Raw genomic sequence first — 19,852 nt, forward strand, 5'->3', positions numbered from 1 at the left:
GGAGTCGGTGCCGGTATACCAGAGTAAGACTCCGCGGATAATAAATCGTTTGAATTCTCCAGTTGCATTCGACTCAGTGATTACTGAACCAGACTGAGGGTAAAAGAATCCGTTCTATCATTTGGTGTCAGAAGTGGGATCTCAACGGACAGTCACCGAGAGTTCGCAAACTAGGAGCTGAATCGTCCCGGACGTGGAGGGAGGAAATGGGCCCCCGATGTGAGTAAATTTTGTACTGCCTCAGTTTTCCTCCGATTCCGCCAGTCTGACGACGAGTCGGCCAATCGCTAACTCCCGTGTGGTGTCCCGCCGAGATCCAGGTCAGTCTGGCGAATACTGGAAGGGATAGGTGATTAGGTCAGTGATCGGATATCACTGAGGGTCAGTATACGTACTGAGGGAATAAATAGGAACTGTGTAAACTTAGTAATAAGTACTTGTGTCAGGTAAAGCGTCGACCTTGTATATCACTTGGCCTGCCTAGGCTCTGAACAAGTTTAAAACGCGACTGTGTAAAGTTCACAAGGGGAGTAAGATGGGCAACTGTTTAGATACCACAACTGAATCGGGTAGCGCCTTACAGACCCTTTGTGAACAACATCCTGACAAAGCAAAGCAACTTAGACAGTTGTCGGGAGGATTAAATAAGAAATTAGGAAGTGATCAATGGCCACTAGGAGGAACTAAGAATCTAGATGCCGCTAAAAAGGCTCAAGAACTAATTTGGAAAAGTAACAGGGGTACCACAGCCAAAGAACTAATTGCCCTATGGAGACAGTACTGCCAGGAACTGAAAGAAATTTCCCTATTAGCAAGTTGGCAGGATAATGCCTTAAAATTAGGAATAGGACTTACCGAAAAAGGGGTAGTCAAACCAGTAGAGGTGCTGAAAAAGGAATGTGCTCATGAGAAACGCTCAAAACAAGAGTCTGAAAAGACCATGAGTGAGCCTGGAAAGGCTGCTGATAAGAGTGGATTACGTAATCCAATGGTTGGCCTTGCCTTGACAGAGGGAGATGGTGATGATGATTTGGACGAATGGAATCACAGGGCTCATGTTGTTCCCCGCGCTCCCCCCTCGTACGTTAACATTTATCCCCCGGTGGCACCACCCGTACCAACTGCACAAACCCCCGCGCCGACACCTCAAGTATCTGCCAGTGTCGTTTCCCCGCCGCCGTCAGTCACGGTTCAGATGAACAGTCCCCCGCCGGTCCAGATGGGAAACCAACCACCGGGTCCCCAGTATACTGACCCCGTAGCTTTCCGTACCCGACACAAGGGAAGGAGAAACCCACTTCCCCCACCTTTAGATAGTCCAGTAGGGACACGCAGACGAAGAAGAAAGAGACAGATGGTGCTGAGTAAGAAATCAAACAGTCAGGAACAGAGTTCCCTAGAGGCTCCAGACTATGGTGATACTGACGAGGGAGATTCAGGAGACGACTTGTCATCCCTGGAATCAGAATCCGATACCGAGAGACCCGCCAGACATAAACCGACACCCCGGCAGTTGCCGGTGAGACAAATGCCTAACCCTGCCTTTAACGCGAATACTCCAGTGGCCGCCGATAACCCCCGGACCATAGGTATCTTCTACCCCTGGAAACCTAACGAGATAATGGCTATCTTAACCGGGATGCCAGATAGGAAGAAATCCCCCACCCTGTTTGTAGAATTCCTCCGGACTACTATACTCATCTATAATGCTGAATCAAGAGACTTATGGGCGTTAGTACAGCAGATCTTGACTCCCGCCGAACATGCAAGGTTTTTGGTTAACCTAGGCTTTGCGGACCATGCCGCATTAGAGGCTCAAAACGCACAGGGTGCTGCTCGTGAACAGGCCACACTCACTGCTTTAACCACCACCCTGCAGAAACCCATTGATATATCCAAGGTGTTGGATACTAAACCACGAAAGGGCGAGGGAGCAGAGGAATTCCTGGAGAGATTCTCTGAGGTATATCGGAGTCAGTCAGGAGATGCTAATTACCAGAACGGAGCAAACTCGCCGCAATACTGTGCTATTCTGATAAATTGTCTACCAACCTCGGTGTCTGAAGCAATTAAGACTAACAATATGGACTGGTCAGAAAATAGTCCCAGCCAGATGGCCAGGGCAGTGAAATATTATTGGAAAGAGAGTAAGAGTCAGGAGAGTCAGCCCCAGGTCAAAGTCAAGACTGAGTATGTGATGAAAAAGGAAGAGCCAAAGCCCACCCAAGATGTGATAGGATATCAGATGGAACCCCAGCAATGTGTCCCAGGGTGGGTTGATGGACAGGGGTACAGATATATCAGCCACCCCAACGGACCAACCGCCCCTAGTTATGGCTCACCCTACGCTCCCCCAAGACAAAATTTCGGCGATAGAGGAAGAGGAGGGAGGCAAGCAGGGTCAGATACCTGTTTCAACTGTGGCCAGCAAGGCCACTGGAGCAGGGAATGTCCCTCCCGAAGACAAGGAAGAGGGGGCCATATGCAAGGACAACGGGGAGGTTGGCAGGGAAATCGGGGACGAGGAAGATATACAGACTTCTCCCAGAATAATCCGTTTCCCCAGTACTGACTAGCCAACCTCGTGGTGAACGGGTTCCAGTCGGACGAGGAGCCCGTTCTATCACTGCTGATTGAAGGGAGCCGGCATACGTTTCTGGTCGACACCGGAGCTGCTATGTCATCTGTCCGATCAGAGCTCAATCTCCCTAAATCCGGGGAAACACAAAGCCTGTCCGGATTCCAAGGACAAGTGTGCCAGTACCCAATATCAGAGCCAGTTGAAGTAACATTTCGAAATGAGTCCGTAAAACACCAATTCGTGATCACTAATGGGCTGGACTGCAATCTCATGGCCAGAGACCTGTTATGTGCATTTCAGTTAAGACTTGAGTGTGGGAACGAAGGAATAACTGTAAAACCATGGGCCCCTAAAAGACAATGTTACGTCTCCGTCACCCCACAATGGTGGACTCTGGACTTAAAGGATGAACTCCCATCTCATGTAACCCTAGCTTATGATCGAAGTGGAAAAGATAAGGAGTTGGAGAATTTTTACCAAGCTTATGAAGGGACTGAGTGGGATGTTGTTCTCCGAGCCATAGTTACAGGGCCGGAGGGGAAAGCAGAATATGTTGAGGTTCCCTCGGAATTGTGGAAGCAACCCCTAACCGTAGCCCCACACATCACCCGGGAAGTAAACTCCCCCTACCGTGCGAAAGATCTGGGACCCATGGTAAAACAGGCAGTTGAACAAGCTAACCCAGATGACCGGCAGGAGCAGGCCCTGTCAGGCGGTCGAACTATCCTGTTCTACCAAGAACCAAAGGTAGCCTTGACACAGTTGCATCACCATGTTGGGAATGAGGTACCGGAATACGTTAATCCGCAAGTGTGGGCAGAAGACCCCACACAGGTAGGATGCGTTAAAATAACTCCCATCCAAATCGCCCTACAGGAGAATGTTGTACTACCCTCTATACGACAGTATCCGCTGAAACAACAAGCGATACCCAGCATTGATAAATTGATCACGGGACTACTAAAACAAGGAATCCTGATTGAATGCCAGTCCCCGTGCAACACGCCCATACTTGCAGTTCCAAAATCAGGAAAGCCAAACCAGTACAGATTAGTGCAGGACTTACGATCTATCAATGCTATTGTACAACCGCTTCATGCACTAGTACCTAATCCAGCTCACATTCTGGCCCAGGTCCCTGCACAAGCGAAAATCTTTGCAGCAGTCGATCTCCAACACGCCTTCTTCACCTTGCCACTGGAACCGGCAAGCCAGTACCTCTTTGCCTTTACTTATAATGGACAACAGTATACGTGGACCCGACTGCCGCAAGGTTTTGTAAACTCTCCAACATTATTCTCTAGGTGCCTACAAGGACAGTTGCAGACTTTGACCTTGAAACATGGTTCCGCTCTGGTCCAGTACGTGGACGACTTGTTAATAGCTAGCCCTGACGAACAAAGTAACCGGGAAGACACCGCCCAGTTGCTTAATCACCTATTCTCACTAGGGTACGTAGTCTCCCAATCAAAGGTACTGGTGGCTCAACAGAAAATTAAGTTCCTCGGCTTCATGCTCTCAGCAACCGAGCGGAGTCTAGAGAAAAGCAGGATTGAGCCAACAAACTCAGCACCTCACTATGGCCCGACAGAACAAGTACGAGATATACCTGTTGAATAATCCTAAACTGCAATTTAAGCATTGTACTACTATCAACCCAGCATGTTTTCTCACAGAACCACCCCTCGAACAAACAGACCCCGGACATGATTGTCTATTTTTAATCAAGGAAGATACCTCCGTCAGGGAGGATCTATCTGATGCCCCAATGCAGAGTCCTGACACAACCATGTATGTGGATGGAAGTGCGTCCGTCAGCCCCCTTGGGACAAGACTTTCTGGATATGCAATCGTAGATCAGGACGGTAACACTTTGGAGTCTGCCGCCTTTGAGTTTCCGTATTCCGCCCAACAAGCAGAACTGTTCGCATTAATACGAGCTTGTATCTTAGGGACGGACTTAAAGGTTAACGTTTATACAGACTCGAGATATGCCTTCGGAGTGATTCATGATTTCGGACAATTATGGAAAAACAGAGGGTTCCTAACCTCTGCAGGAACACAGATATCCCATCAGAAATTAGTATCTGATTTGCTACAAGCCCTCATGCTACCAAAACAGATCTCCGTGATAAAGTGTTCCGCACACACAGCAGGACAAACCCCAGTAGATATAGGGAATAGATGCGCAGACCAGGAAGCTAGGGAAGCGTCCCAGGAACAACGAGTGGTTGTGCCTAGAATGATGAGCCAGACTAAAACAGACGTGCCGCGCCGACCAGCCATGCAGACGCCACTGTGGATCCTCTCCATCAGTATCCTGCTCACTCCTGGAATAACTCAACAGCCCAGAAGGAGGACATGCCGGCGGAACCAACCCAAGCGGGTACACCACCTATGCCAAGGAGACGTGCTTCGGTGCAATGATGATAACCCAGGCGGGTTCGGGAAATGGAACGTGATCAACTTGGACACCTACATTGGGCTTATTAGACAGCCCCACCGCCCGCTAGCGCTGAGAAACAAACACAGAGGAACATTGCCATGCTATTGGACCGAGTGTAAATTTGATTACGTTTGTCGACGCCAGGTGACCAAGTCTGTTACTGCAGGGCCATGCAGTAGAACTACCGATTCCAAAGGACAAAGTCGTTACCTGAAGTTCAATCAGGAAAGGGAGAGAAGTGGGCTGCCCCCTTTGAGCAGCTTCGACTATTTTAGGGTAGAAGGTACCTTCACAAAGAGACGTGAATGAGATCTCCAACACACTTTCCCTGAAGAAACCCCGACGGGCAAGCTATTCCTCCAGACTCACACAGCCCTATATTCACCAGAGTCAATTGTTTGTTAGGATGGTATGACTGGTTGATAAATATGGCTATGTACCTAGTAGTTGCAATCGTCTGTATCTTTGTTGGACTAGCAATCATGAAATGTGTGTTAGGAAGGATGCAGCTAGCTTTGGAGAAAATAGGTGGCCCAAAGATGCTGATAGTAAGACAGACCAACGAATATGAAATGAAGGAAGTAAAGTACGATGACAATGAAGAATTTGATCGACTAAATAAGATAGACGTAACCGAATAACGGTTGGTTATCATAGAATGATAAAAGGAGGGAATGAGAATACCAAGGTCAAGGGAAAAGAACGAGAAACTGTAAAGGCAGCAAGAAGTAAAATAAAAAGGCTAACATGATCTTTGGCTGCTAATATGGCTGGCGCCCACAAGGCTACACCTTGCTGATAGGAACAATGTAGGGCGGCGTGCAGAAATTATACTGACAATAGGTGATCGCAAACACATTACCATGATCGCAAACACATTACCGTGATGTTTACTTAGCTGTAACTCATTCAGTAAAATGTGGCTTTTCCTGCTCGAACTGTCAGGCCAGGAAATCAAATTAAAAGTATACGTGCACAGCTCAGGATTGGCTCAGAATGTACGATGTGTTAATGCTTTCTCAATGCAGGTATAATAATGTAGCACGCTGTATGAAAAGTTGCTTGCTCTGTTGGATTCGTCAGACTCTTGCAGGAGTCGGTGCCGATATACCAGAGTAAGACTCCGCGGATAATAAATCGTTTGAATTCTCCAGTTGCATTCGACTCAGTGATTACTGAACCAGACTGAGGGTAAAAGAATCCGTTCTATCATGCCTTTATGCTTTCAGGGAATCAGCAACCAGATGACCAGCCTGTCCCTCAGCCTCCCACTGAGAATGAGGAAGGAGAAGAGGAGGTAGAGCAAAGCACCACGTCATTGCATCTCTCACCCGCAGGCACCACCTCAGATACTGGCACTACGCGATCTTTAGAGGCAAGTTTAGTAGAGGGGTCAGCACCGGGTGATGCACCGGGGACAAGTGGGCTGCAGCAAGACCAGGGGGGAAAGGGTAGCTTGGGAGCCAGCTCCCTGGAGGGTGAGTGCGCAGGACTCAGATGAGGACCTCGATGGGGAGGCGTTCACTGGAAAGGCAATAGGCATGCACACCAAGATGATAGGTGGAATGGCAAGGGTGCCCGAGAGCCTGTCGGCAATGGTAAGGAGCATGAAGGAGTCCGCTTCCAACATTACACAGAGCTCTGTGCACACCATGTAGTCCATTTTTGGCAGTCTGGGAAGGATGGTGGACTCACTGAGAGACCGTGGGGACCCAGATCTCATGGGCGAAGTGGTAGCATCCATTGCAGCACAGGCAGAAGCTACGCAACATCTTAGTGCTGTAATGCAGTCAATGGTTGATGCCATCCAGTCTCGGACTGCTCTCATGCAGTCTCAGCTTGATGCTACGCAAGCTCTGACTGCTGCCATCGTCGCAGGGTCCACCACAGTCCACCAGGGATCTCACGGTTTCATGGCAGGCCAGCAATCTGTGCTCGAGCAGATTGCTCCAAATGCTGAGGTGCTGCCCCGGGGGAGTGGCAGTGTGTCAATGGAGCAGGAACCTGCTGTCCTCTCTCAGGATGACAGCATTCCTGCTCCCATCGCTGCCACTCCACCATTGCCCTTGCCGCTGCCTGTCCTCCAGCCAGCCCAGACTGCCGCCGCCCATACTGAGGTGGTGCAGTCTACAGCCAGGCCTTCCAAGCCCACAGCTAGTCTAGGGTGTCCTCCAAGGCCATCTGTAGTCTCTGGCACCAGCACTCAGCAGCCTTCCACCAGCCCTGCTGCAGCCACTGGGGAGACACTGTGTAGGAGCAGTAGATTAGGGGAAGGCACTGTAAAGAGGGGAAGTAAGGGTTTGCACAAGGGTCATTCGTTAATATTGTTGTAAATGTGTGGTTACTGATTGTGTAGAAATTTATTATTGGAATGTTGCAGAAATGGTGCTGTGTCTCATCTCAGCTTAGGGGTGTGGTATGGAATGAGAAATTGATGGAATTATGGGGACTGGATGAGCAACCAGGAAGTGGCCTCGAATTCATTGGAACTGCAGTCATGAGGCAGTCACGGACTGCCCTTCCACAAGGCCGATGGAGTGACTGGATCCTCCATCGCTGCTGTTCGTGCTCCTGTTCCTCCTTGTCCTCGTCCTCGTCCTCCTCCTCCTCCTCCTGAGGTGGTGCGGCTTTGCCTGATGACAATGGCTGCACCTTCATGATGGCCAAGTTGTGGAGCATGCAGCAGACGACGAAGAAAAGGGACACCCGCTCAGCCAAGTATTGGAGGGCTCCTCCCGAACGGTGAAGACAGCGGAACCATTGCTGAGCACTCCAATGGTCTGCTCAGTGATGTTCCTGGTGGCAGCATGTCTCTCATTGTATGAGTGTTGGGCACGAGTGCTGGGGTTGCGGAGGGGAGTCATGAGCCAGGTGGAGAGCAGATAGCCCTTGTCTCCCAGCAGCCACCTGCTAGTTTGATGTGGTGGCTGGAAGAGTCTGGTGCAGGATGAATGCATCGTGGCTGCTGCCAGGATAGTAGGTATTGATGGTGAGGATGTGTTGTGTGTGGTCACACGCCAACTGCACATTAAGTGAGTGGTAGCCTTTGCGGTTGCGCAATACCTCAGGATTGTTATGAGGTGCCTACAAAGTGACGTGGGTGCAGTCAATGGCGTCCTGCACCATGGGGAAGCCCGCTATCCTGGCAAAGCCACATTCACACTCTCGCTGCTTCTCTCTGGTCATGGGGAAGGAAATGTAGTCCCTTCTCCTTCTGTAGAGAGCATCTGTGACCTCGCGGATGCAGCAATGGACGTCGAACTGCGATATGTTAGATATGTCTCCTGTTGCACACTGGAAGGATCTGCTGGCGTAGAACTTGAGTGCGACGGTGACCTTGACTGCCACTGAGAGAGACGTGGTGCTCCTGATGTGAGGCTCGAGGTCTGGCTGCAGGAGGTTGCAGAGCTCTGTGACCACGTACTTGGTGAAGCGGAGCCTTCTAAGACACTGCTCCTCAGTGAGATTGATGTAGGAGAAATGCTGAGGGTAAGGCCTCCTGTTGAGAGCCCAGTTGGCTCTCCTCCTCCTGGCCACATTTTGTAATCTTTCTCTCTGCCTTCGCTGCCTCCGACGGTGATGCTAGAGGGCAAAGTTCAGTGCCAGTATAGCCCCCATTAAATGAGGGAAATGTTGCACTATCAAATGTAACCCAAATGAAAGTGAAAATTTTTCTCAGCCAGAATACTCCTTCAAGTTGAAAATGCTCAAATCACTAAAAATGCCTGTTTGCTTTTGTCAAAACTGACAAGGCAGCATTGTTTGCCGACTTAAAAAAACCTGGAAGTTAACTCCTTTATATAGCGCTCCTCCAGCGCTCATCCGACTACATTCCACCTCCGTTACCTGTCGTTGCTAACGGCAGGCGCTCTGGCAGGGGGCGAGAGTGAATTTCAGAGCCGGGGCGTTGCACACCTGGATGATGTCATGATCTCCGGGTGCAGGAGATCATGGTGCTAGTGGTAACCACCGCCGCAAACCTACCTCAATTTCGTTGGCGTCGGTACTATTGCCGCGCCCAGTCGCAAAGCCGGCAGCGATCCCCGGTTGCGCTATCGGGAGGCACTAAGGTGCCCAATTTCTCCCCCAGATCCTTTGATTCAAATTTGTATATAATAAAATTCGTGCACCTTTCAATGCAAATTCCATAAAGCAAAATAAATTCACACAACCACCAATCTATCTAATTATTCCAGGTGGGGAAAAAGGTGTGTGATGCAAAGAAGCCAGTGAGGGAGTAAAAAGACACAACAGTGTATTTTTTTTTACCAAATCTAATAAATAATAACTCTTAACTTCTTCAATGCTCAAGAATCATTTAGTATCTTTATTATGTATAGAATCTGTAAACTTTTTTGGTGGCCCCCTTGCACTCCATGACCACAGGAAGAAGATGCCAGATAGTATCATTCATATAGTTTAGCAGAGTTGATTTGATCTTCAGCAAGTAATTTAGAGGTTTTTGCTGAATGAGATGTGAAAAGCATTCTGATAAAACAGTCAAATCGGAAATACAAGGAAACTTAAAGCACGATTTAACAGTTGCTCGAGTAAAGTGCTGCAATAAGGGCTTTTCAGCAAAACACAATGAACTGTGCAAGAATTATTTCTGTATGCGTGTCATTGATTTTTAAAGGAATGATGCATATATCTTAAGTATTTCCAGAGAAGTGATTTGTAAAATATTTCTCCAAGTGCCACCCTCGTGAAATGAGATGTTTCCGTACTATTCACCAGTACTTATGTTACTTTTTTTTTCTTCCTCTGTGTGGTACTTTACACATGTCTGCATAAACTTCATCTGCTATTTTTCTGTCCACTTACGTATTTTGACCAACTCATTCTGGAATTTCTGAGCAGCGTCCTCCAATTGTACTGCCATTTCGAGTTTGGAATCATTTGCAAATTAGACCACTTTGTATTGAGATTCTGAATTCTGGTCATTTATGAAAATTAGACATAGTAGCAGTCCTAATACTGAGCCTTGGGTCACTCCATTCAGCACTTCTCTCTCCCTTCCCCGCCACATCCCGCCCCATATCAATCCAAAATAACTCCCATAATGAGCACGTGCCATTTTTTAATTCTTCGGCCAATTTGTTATTGATTTCGAGAATTTACCCTGAATCCCTAAGGATCAAAATTTCATGGATCAGTCTCGATCGAAAGAGACGTGAAATTTATGCCGTATTCTATGCTGACCTTGACGATCCGTACTTGCGCCAAAATTAGTATATGCCAGACCATAAAGAACATAAGAACATAACATAAGAAATAGGAGCAGGAGTAGGCCAATCGGCCCCTCGAGCCTGCTCCGCCATTCAATAAGATCATGGCTGATCTGATCCTAACCGCCAATCCACTATCCCAGAACCATCTCCTGAATCTAACAGAATTAGACACACGAAATAGGAGCAGGATCAGGCTACACGGCCCCTGGGCCCGCTCCGCTACCCACAGGGCCATGAGCGATCCGAACCTAGACTCATGTCCAATTTCCTGCCCGCTCCCCGTAACCTTTAATTCCCTTTACTTCTAGGAAACTGGCAATTTCTGTTTTAAATTTATGTAATGATGTAGCTTCTACAGCTTTTTGGGGCAGCATATTCCATGGACCTACCACCCTCTGAGTGAAGTAGTTCCTCCTCATCTCAGTTTTGAAAGAGCAGCCCGTTATTCTAAGACTAAGATAGTTTCACCCATCATCGGGAACATCTTCCCCGCATCCACCCGATCCAACCCTTTCACAATCTTATATGTTTCAATAAGATCGCCTCTCATTCTTCTGAACTCCAATGAGTAGAGTCCCAATCTACTCAACCTCTCCTCATATGTCCATCCCCTCATCCCCGGAATTAACCGAGTGAACCTTCTTTGTACTGACTCGAGAGCAAGTATGTCTTTTCTTAAGTATGGACACCAAAACTGTATGCAGTATTCCAGGTGCGGTCTCACCAATACCTTGTACAACTGAAGCAATACCTCCCTATTTTTATATTCTATCCCCCTAGCAATGAAAGCCAACATTCCATTGGCCTTCTTAATCACTTGCTGCACCTGCATACTAACCTTTTGAGTTTCGTGCACCAGGACCCCCAGATCCCTTTGTACTTCAGTACTTTCCAGTTTCTTGCCATTAAGATAATAACTTGCTCTACTATTTTTCCTGCCAAAGTGCATAACCTCACACTTTCCAGTATTGTATTCCATCTGCCAAATCTCTGCCCACTTACTTAGCCTGTCGATGTCCCCTTGCAGGTTTTTTATGTCCTCCTCACTCACTACTTTCCCTCCCATCTTAGTATCATCTGCAAACTTTGATATGTTACACTCGGTCCCCTCCTCCAAATCGTTAATATAGATTGTAAAGAGTTGGGGACCCAGCACTGACCCCTGCGGAACACCACTAGTTACTGATTGCCAGTCTGAGAATGAACCAGTGTAAACAAACGAAAATCAGCATAAACAATTAGGGCCTGAGAAAAGTGCAGAACTCACCCCATTTTCCTTCTTTAAATCTCTCTTTATAAAAATTACAGTTTGAAGCCTTATCATTTATGCACATGTTCAAGAAAATGCAATTTTGGAAGCTTTTCAATTTTTAATATAACACTTTCTGATGATATAAAAATAACATTCTGATATAGAAAATGTAGTGCAGGTCTCTGAGGAAATTTTTTTTTAAATGCCCAAGAATTGCTGTAAAGCTCTCTAAATAGTGACTTTGGTCCCTGTTAGGCACAATTTTTTTTGGCTTAACTCTACGCCTGCAGAAAACTAGCTTAAATGCAGGAAATTTGCGTGAACTGCTATTTTGCATGGGGTAAAGATTTTTTTTATTCATTCATGGGATGTGGGCGTCACTGGCAAGGCCAGCATTTATTGCCCATCCCTAATTGCCCTTGGGGAAGGTGGTGGTGAGCCGCCGCCTTGAACCATTGCAGTCCGTGCGGTGAAGGTACTCCCACAGTGCTGTTAGGGAGGGAGTTCCAGAATTTTTACCCAGCAACGATGTGCTGGTCATTCATTCGGTCTGGTCTGCTGAAAGGCAGGAAGGGTCTCGGCAGTTTATAGCAAGATGAGTGTCAACCAGGTATATGTAAGCCTTTGTCTGTTTCAATGCTAGACTGAGAAAGCAAGTATTAGTTAGTCCATTAACCTAGAGCAAGGAAATATGGTTTATTATTTTTCTTATTCACGAAGAAGGGATTTTAAGTTAAGTAATGTAAATGAGTTTTGATTATAATTGATGCTCCGTACATTTACTTGCTGTCTATAAAATAAAGGAGTTCAGTGATTTGTATCTGGTTTTGTCTCACTGACGTGTTTTCAGTCCACCTAATGAAAGATTAGAGAAGTACATTTGAGGGGATGTGTGATACTCAGTTCAGATCACAAGAGGATACTGTTGTTACGCTATTGTGTGATTTGATACTGGCATTGCAAGCACATTCTTGAACATAAGGCAGCAGAACAATTATTGGTGTTGACCAACGCTGCTGAACTTGAGAGAATATCTAAGGCAGACCGAAAATGTTTAATTTGCACCTGCTGTGAAATTACTTGAATGTCAGAGAAAAAATTATAGCTGTACACGTGTTTATCTAATAAAGAAAGAACCTGTATTTCTACAGCATATTTTCATGTCCTCAAGATGTCCCAAAGTACTTTACAACTAATGAGTTACTTTTGAAATGCCGTCACTGTTATGCTGGCAAATAAGGCAAGAAGATATATTAGATCTATAATTTCAAGTACACAATGATGCAAAAATCTTATTTTATCCTTCCCGTAGGTGATTGTCAGTCAGTAATTTAGGAATTGCAGACCAAACAGCCTCCTGTTCCTCACCTTAAATTGTACAGTTAAGTTGGGCTATTCACATCTCTTGCAACCCAAATGAACTCAACATGTCCTTAGAAGTCAATAAAATCAATCTAACCTCCGCAACTATACCAATCAAAAAGGACCCCAGCCTGAATACTTTCCAGGTAACACAAAATATAGCTTCTTTTATGGAAAGGAGATCTCAAAATATCAAAACTTTAATAGAATACCAACAAGGTAGCGAGGTGAAGGATTGGATTAAGTAGGGGGCTACTAAAGATGCCTCATGTTATGTTTTCGGTTGTTATCCTACAATTTCTTGGGTTCAGCATCCCTGCCCACTTCCATAGTGAGTTCTTGCTTCCTATTGGACTGTGCTTTTAACTGCCCAATATCTAGGTAATTTATCATGAGCCCAGGAATCAAACAGAAACCTCTTGTCTTATGTTTTGTCTTGCTAGTTATGTCACGTGCCCTCACATGGTCCTTCTTGACTTCAGAAGGTGGTAAAATAAGCACTTAACTGGATCTTGGCTTAGGCTATAAACTGAACAACAAATTCATGAAAAACTAAATGGATATTTGAACAGAAGTAATAACACACTCTGTACTTCCAGATACTGGTTCAATGGGAAGCAGAAAATAACAAACATCTGCTATGCTGAACTGCACTAGGCCAAACACAAGATTCCTAAATATGAACTTTTACATAAGAATTTGTTGTTGACCATCCACAGAGTCCCCATTAGCCCAATTTAACTGTACAACTTAAGGTGAGCAAGACATTCGACAGCTTCTTGCAAGTGATGACTCAGTGGTACCAGTGAGTAACCATCTCCTCAGGGCTCAGCAAGTAAAACTTCTACTGCTTTGTTTTCCTTGATGGGACATAGAAAGCCAGACAAATGTAACGTAAAGATTAGTTTCAGGCAGCTGTATTTTTTAAAAAGAGGGATCCTTTGTTTTGTTATCTGGTGTAAATGGCTAAACTGTATGGAAACAGCTGCTTCTTCATGGGGAGGGAGGTGGGTATTTAGCTAAGCTGATTGCCCTTAGTGACATTGTTGCCACCAGTATTCATAAATTAAATTCCCTCATCTCCAGAACAATATTCTCTGTTCTCAGCCAATGTGTAAATTATCCCCTTGAGCCCCTAATACACATAAGGCTACCTTTTTGCAGATGTGGTATGTCTTGGCCCATTAGTGTGGTGCTTTGGGATTACCAATGAAGCAATGTGTTCTGAGGATGAATTGACCCTGTAAACTCAGCCTGCGCTGTGAGGCCAGTACACTCTACTTGCTTCTGCATAATCCTTTGTGTTGTGTCAGTGTGCAGCATTTTTGCCAGTCCTGCATGACTCATATTACCTGGGCTCCCCAGGACATGCCCACCTTGTGTTCACGCTGTCACTCTTTTTTTTATCTTTGTGTTGCCACTGACATTTCATTGCTTACTCCTCTTGCTAACCCTAAGCCTAACCTTGTGCTGCCTATTGTTTTCCTCAGCCTTATATCTGCGCCGATCCTTTTCAGTTTAAATGCTTCTAACTGGTATGACAGTCCCTTATCCTTTTCCTCCGCTGACAGATGACTATTTCTATCTCTCTGCTCATGTCTTTCTGAGATCTATTCATCACATTTTGCTTCTACCAATATAATAAATGTTAAATTTTAAATAGCCTGTTTTGTCTGCAGATGATATTCCGTTTGTTGAGCAGTCATTGTTTGTGTAAAGATTTAATTATGCAGCTAGGGCAGGAATCCCCAGAGGGCATCTTGCTCGCTAACCGGTTCACAGTTCTGGAAACTGGTGGGGGTGATGGTTCCTCTGGGGAGAGCAGCCAGAGCCAAGGCTACAACACCACGGGTGGCTCAGCTGCACAGGGAGGGAGGAAGAAGTGTGGAAGAGCAATAATGATACGGGATTCATTAGTTAGGGGAACAGATAGGCATTTCTGTGGTCGTAGGCGTGACTTCAGGATGGTAGGTTGCCTCCCTGGTGCCAGGTTCAAGGAATCCACTGAGCGGCTGCAGGACACTTTGACGGGGGAGGGTGAACAGCCAAAGGTCATTGTCCATATCAGTATCAACGACATAGGCAGAAAGAGGGATGAGGCCCTGCAGGCAGACTATAGGGAGCTAGGAAAGAGATTAAAAAACAGGACCTCAAAGGTAGAAATCTCCAGATTACACCTGGTGCCACGTGCTAGTGAGTACGAGAACAGGAGGATAGAACAGATGAATGCCTGGCTGGAGAGATGATACAGGAGGAAGGGCTTTAGATTCCTGAGGTATTGGGAATGTTTCTGGGGAACGTGGGACCTGTACAAGCCGGACTGGTTATACCTCAACAGAGCTGGGACCAATATTCTCGCGGGAGGTTAGCTAGTGCTGTTGGGGAGGGTTTAAACTAGCTTGGCAGGGGGCTGGCAGCAGCATATAGGAGTAGAAAAGAGGAATAAGGTGCATAAAAGAGTGAGTGTGTTGGGTAGTACTAGAGGAGGTCATGTACAGCGGTTGGTGCTGTTCCCTGCATTTCTCTTGTAATTGACGCGCGGTGAAGATCATGTCCATTGTGCCCCTTAGTGGGCGACTCTGGGAGGAGCTCTACGGCCACTGGGAGAAGGCGATTGAGCAGGATTCTTGCGATGACTTTCCCTGTGGCAGACAGCAGGGAAACTCCTCTGTAATTACCGCAATCGGACTTGTCACCTTTCTTGAAGATGGTCACAATTACGGCATCTCTGAGATCCCCTGGCATGCTCTACTCCTTCCAGATAAGAGAAATGAGTTCATGAATTCGCGCCAGTAGTGCTTCTCCGCCATGCTTTAGTGCCTTGGCAGGGATTCCATCTGTTCCTGAGGCCTTGTTGTTCATCAGTTGTCGGATGGCCTTTTCAACCTCATGCCGGGCTGGGGTTGTGCTGAGATGGTGGTGGGTAGCATGCTGCGGGATGGAGTTGAGGACACTTGCATCGAAGACAGAGTCTCGGTTAAGGAGATCTTCGAAGTGCTCCTTCCAGCGGGCACTGACTGCCTCTCTGTCCTTGGTGAGTACCTCTCCGTTCTTGGCCCGCAGTGGGGTAGGACCTTGGGTGCTTGGGCCATAGATGGTCTTGACTGCGCTAAAGAATCTGTTGTATCCGTGTGTTAATGAAGACACGGAATGCAGGAGTTGGTTTACAGGTGTTTACTGGACAAAGTCTGGAGGTGAACTAACTGATACAAGACAATATACAGGCTTATATAGCCCGAGTGGCCATTACCGGCATTACAGTACACAGGGGGCTCTTAAAGGCACATACACTACAATTCCTCCCCTTTTAGCCAACCAGTACATAATATTTTAAGTAATCATTAATTACATGTTACAAGAACAATAATCTACACATTGCTGCAGATAATCAATTATAAGTCAGTCTCTCTGGATGCTTCCTGACTCGGTCTGGATAACGCCTCGGTGGTGTAGTAGTTTTCGGTGGTGTAGTAGGTTCTTTTGGCAAGGTCGATTTGGCTGGAATGCCAGTGTTGGGTTCATCTGGTTCTAGCATCACCGGATCGGAGGTAGATACTATGGGTATCTCTGCTTCATCATCAGGTGTATAGGGTTGTGGTGTAGGTTGTCCCTTTTCGGATGACTCTATGATCTGGTCAGCATGGCGCCTTATTATGCTTTCTCCAATGTCCACGGTATACATCAGCGGTCCTAGTCGTGTGCAAATAGTTCCAGGCTGCCATTTCTCGGTACGGTAGTCCCGGGCCAAAACTTGTTGACCTATCTGGAAGGTTCTAGTTGGCCTTTCATTCATGCCTTGAAATTGCTGGTTCTCCACGTCCCTTCTGATGTTTGGCTTGATCAAATCCAGCCGGCATCTTAGGCTTCTATTGAAGAACATCATGGCAGGAGTTTGGTTTGTAACCATATGTGTTGCATTCCTGTATGCAAACAAGAAGTTATCTACCTTATGCTGAAGTTTTATGTCTTCATTACCCATCGCCTTTATGGCCTTCTTGAAGGTCTGGACAAACCTTTCAGCCAATCCATTGGTGGCGGGATGGTATGGGGCGGACATGTAGTGCTTAATCCCATTGTTTTTTAAGAACTTCCTGAATTCTTCGGACACAAATTGCGGTCCATTATCAGAACAGATCTGTTCAGGCAGCCCATTCGTGGCAAATATGGTCCTTAATACTGTGATGGTTTTTTCCGTGGTGGTGGAGGACATCTTTATTACCTCCGGCCACTTGGAGTGTGCATCAACCGCGATTAAGAACATTGAGTCCATAAATGGACCAGCAAAGTCGATGTGTACCCTTTGCCATGGAGATGAGGGCCACTCCCATGGATGTAGAGGGGCTTGTGGTGGGGCGTTTTGGACCTTCTGGCATCCTAGACAGCCCTTGGTCATTTCTTCGATGTCTCCATCGATACCTGGCCACCACACAAACGCTCTGGCTAGGTTCTTCATTTTCACTCCACCCAGATGCCCCTCGTGAAGCTCCTTTAGCACTTTATCCTGGAGTTTGGGTGGAATCACCACTCTGGATCCACACATCAAGGTTCCTCGGCACACTGACAGCTGTTCCCTTCTTTGCGAGAATGCTGGCAACAGTGGTTCGCCATGTGCTGGCCATCCCTTCACCGTTAAATCGTAGACTCGTGAGAGAGTCGGGTCATTTCTCGTTTCCTTTTCAATGGCAGAATTTGTTACTGGTAGACATTCTACTATGGTAGAGTGGAACATTTCCACTGGGTCCACTGTAGGTGCCTCTTCTACCGTTGGCAACGGTAGGCGCGATAAACCGTCAGCATTTCCATGCTGTTTTGATCCTTTGTATTCTATGTCATATCGGTGTGCCACTAGGAAAAGGGACCACCTCTGTAGCCTTTGTGCTGTCATAATGGGAACGCCCTTTTTAGGGTTGAATATGGAGATGAGGGGTTGATGGTCAGTGTGGTAAACCTTCAGTTACGTTCTTAACTCGTCGCCTTTTATTGGACTAATTGATAGGCATATCAATTTTATTGACTAAATTTTAAAGATGTCTGATAATGAACAGCAACAGCAAGGAGCTCACCCAGCAGCACAGCAACAGCAGCCTCCAGACAACGGGCCACACCAGCCGGCTTGGCTGCAAGCCTTGAAACCACCATACCTGGATCTAAACCCACAGGCACCAAACTCAGCCAACGACTTCAAACACTGGCTGGACTGCTTCGAATCGTACCTGGAGGAAGCCGTCGTCCCTCAGAGATCCAAACTAAGAGTCCTGAAAGCCCAAGCGAGCCCGAGAGTATATACACTCATCCAGGACATGACTACGTACGACGACGCCATCAACCTACTGAAACAGCAGTACCGGAGCCCGGTAAACTACATGTACACTAGGCATCTCTTAAGATCTCGCCAGCAACAGCCAGGAGAATCGATAGCTGAATTTTCACGAGCGCTGAGACAACTCGGCAGGAACTGTGACTTTAAAGCGGTGACGGCTACTGCGAACATGGAAGACAATGTCCGCGACGCCTTGGTGAGAGGCCTACGTTCCGACTACACACGGCAAAGACTGCTTGAAGCTAAGGACATAGACCTGGACAAGGCCGAAGCCCTCGCCCTCACCCTAGAGGCCACCCAGCAAGACCAGGAAGCGTTTGCCAGGTACTATTCGCGACCCTGGGACTCGGGCCCGACCCCCACCCCACCACCCTTCACAGCGCTGCCCCCGGGACCTACCTCAGCGTCTGCATCACGGATCCGACCGGGCCCGCTAGCCCCGGTACCGGCCCCGACATCAGGCAACCCCGATCGGGCCGCTGGCTGCTTCTTTTGCGGCCAGGAGAAGCATCCGAGGTCGCGCTGCCCAGCCAAAAACTCGACCTGCAAAACCTGCCTCAAGAAAGGCCACTTCTCCAAGGCCTGCAGAAGCAAATCCTCAGAAGCCAGCAGTGCCTCATGCGAACCCTGGGGGCGGCCATCTTTGTGCGGGGCAGCCGAAGCCTGCAGAGCCTCATGGGAAAACCAGGGGCGGCCATCTTTGTGCGGGGCAGCCGAAGCCTGCAGAGCCTCATGGGAAAACCAGGGGCGGCCATCTTTGTGCGGGGCAGCCGAAGCCTGCAGAGCCTCATGGGAACAGCAGGGGCGGCCATCTTTGTGCGGGGCAAACGATTTAAACAGAGCCTCATGTGAACTACGGGGGCCGCCATCTTCGCCGCCATCTTGTCATGACAACGACGCGCTCATCTACACCCTAGCTTCCGTGACCCTGGATCAAGCCCGCCCGCACCACCTGGCCAGCTCAATGATGGACATCAAAGTCAACGGCCACGCCACGACCTGCCTGTTCGACAGCGGAAGCACGGAGAGCTTCATCCACCCAGACACGGTGAGCCACTACTCCCTCCCCGTCCTGCCAACGCGCAGCCGCATCTCGATGGCATCGAGGTCGCACGCCACAGACATCAGCGGCTACTGTGTCGTGACATTGTCGGTTAAAGGGACAGAGTATAAAAATTTTAAACTCCTCGTACTCCCCCAGCTGTGCGCTGCCGTCATACTAGGGCTGGACTTCCAATCCCACCTCCAAAGTGTAACCCTAGCATACGGTGGACCCCTCCCCCCACTCACAGTCGACAACCAGCGAAAGTTAAACCGCCCACCGCGTAACACCTGCAGCCTATCCACCCTCAAGGTACCGCCACCTTCCCTGTTCGCTAACCTCACCCCCGACTGCAAACCTGTCGCTACTAAGAGCAGGCGGTACAGCGCTGGGGACAGAGCCTTCATTAGCTCTGAGGTGCAGCGACTCCTGAAAGAGGGCATTATTGAGGGGAGCAGCAGCCCCTGGCGTGCCCAGGTGGTGGTAGTCAAGACCGGCGACAAAAATCGCCTGGTTGTCAACTACAGCCAGACCATAAACAGATACACCCAGCTGGACGCATACCCCCTCCCCCGCATATCGGACATGGTCAATGAGATTGCACAATACCGCGTATTC

At 47.7% G+C, this 19,852-nt stretch overlaps 2 protein-coding genes across 2 annotated transcripts in view; both read left to right on the plus strand.

The window, feature by feature from the left end:
• Window positions 1-19,852, plus strand: part of LOC147111515 (glypican-5-like) — a 1,571,270-nt gene that overhangs the window by 450,027 nt on the left and 1,101,391 nt on the right. The window lies entirely within an intron of this gene.
• LOC147111516 (uncharacterized) lies at window positions 989-2,633 on the plus strand. The gene has a single exon (XM_085998558.1). The coding sequence runs from the start codon at window positions 989-991 to the stop codon at window positions 2,570-2,572; it is 1,584 nt and encodes a 527-aa protein (XP_085854684.1). The 3' UTR covers window positions 2,573-2,633.

The sequence above is a fragment of the Somniosus microcephalus genome, chromosome 10 (assembly GCF_052327205.1).
Source record: "Somniosus microcephalus isolate GS21.2 chromosome 10, FLI_Smic_1.0, whole genome shotgun sequence".
Taxonomy (NCBI): Eukaryota; Metazoa; Chordata; class Chondrichthyes; order Squaliformes; family Somniosidae; genus Somniosus; species Somniosus microcephalus.

Bases quoted from the DNA above. Each gene is read 5' to 3' on its own strand.
- LOC147111516 (XM_085998558.1), top strand. From the start codon at position 989: ATGGTTGGCCTTGCCTTGACAGAGGGAGATGGTGATGATGATTTGGAC.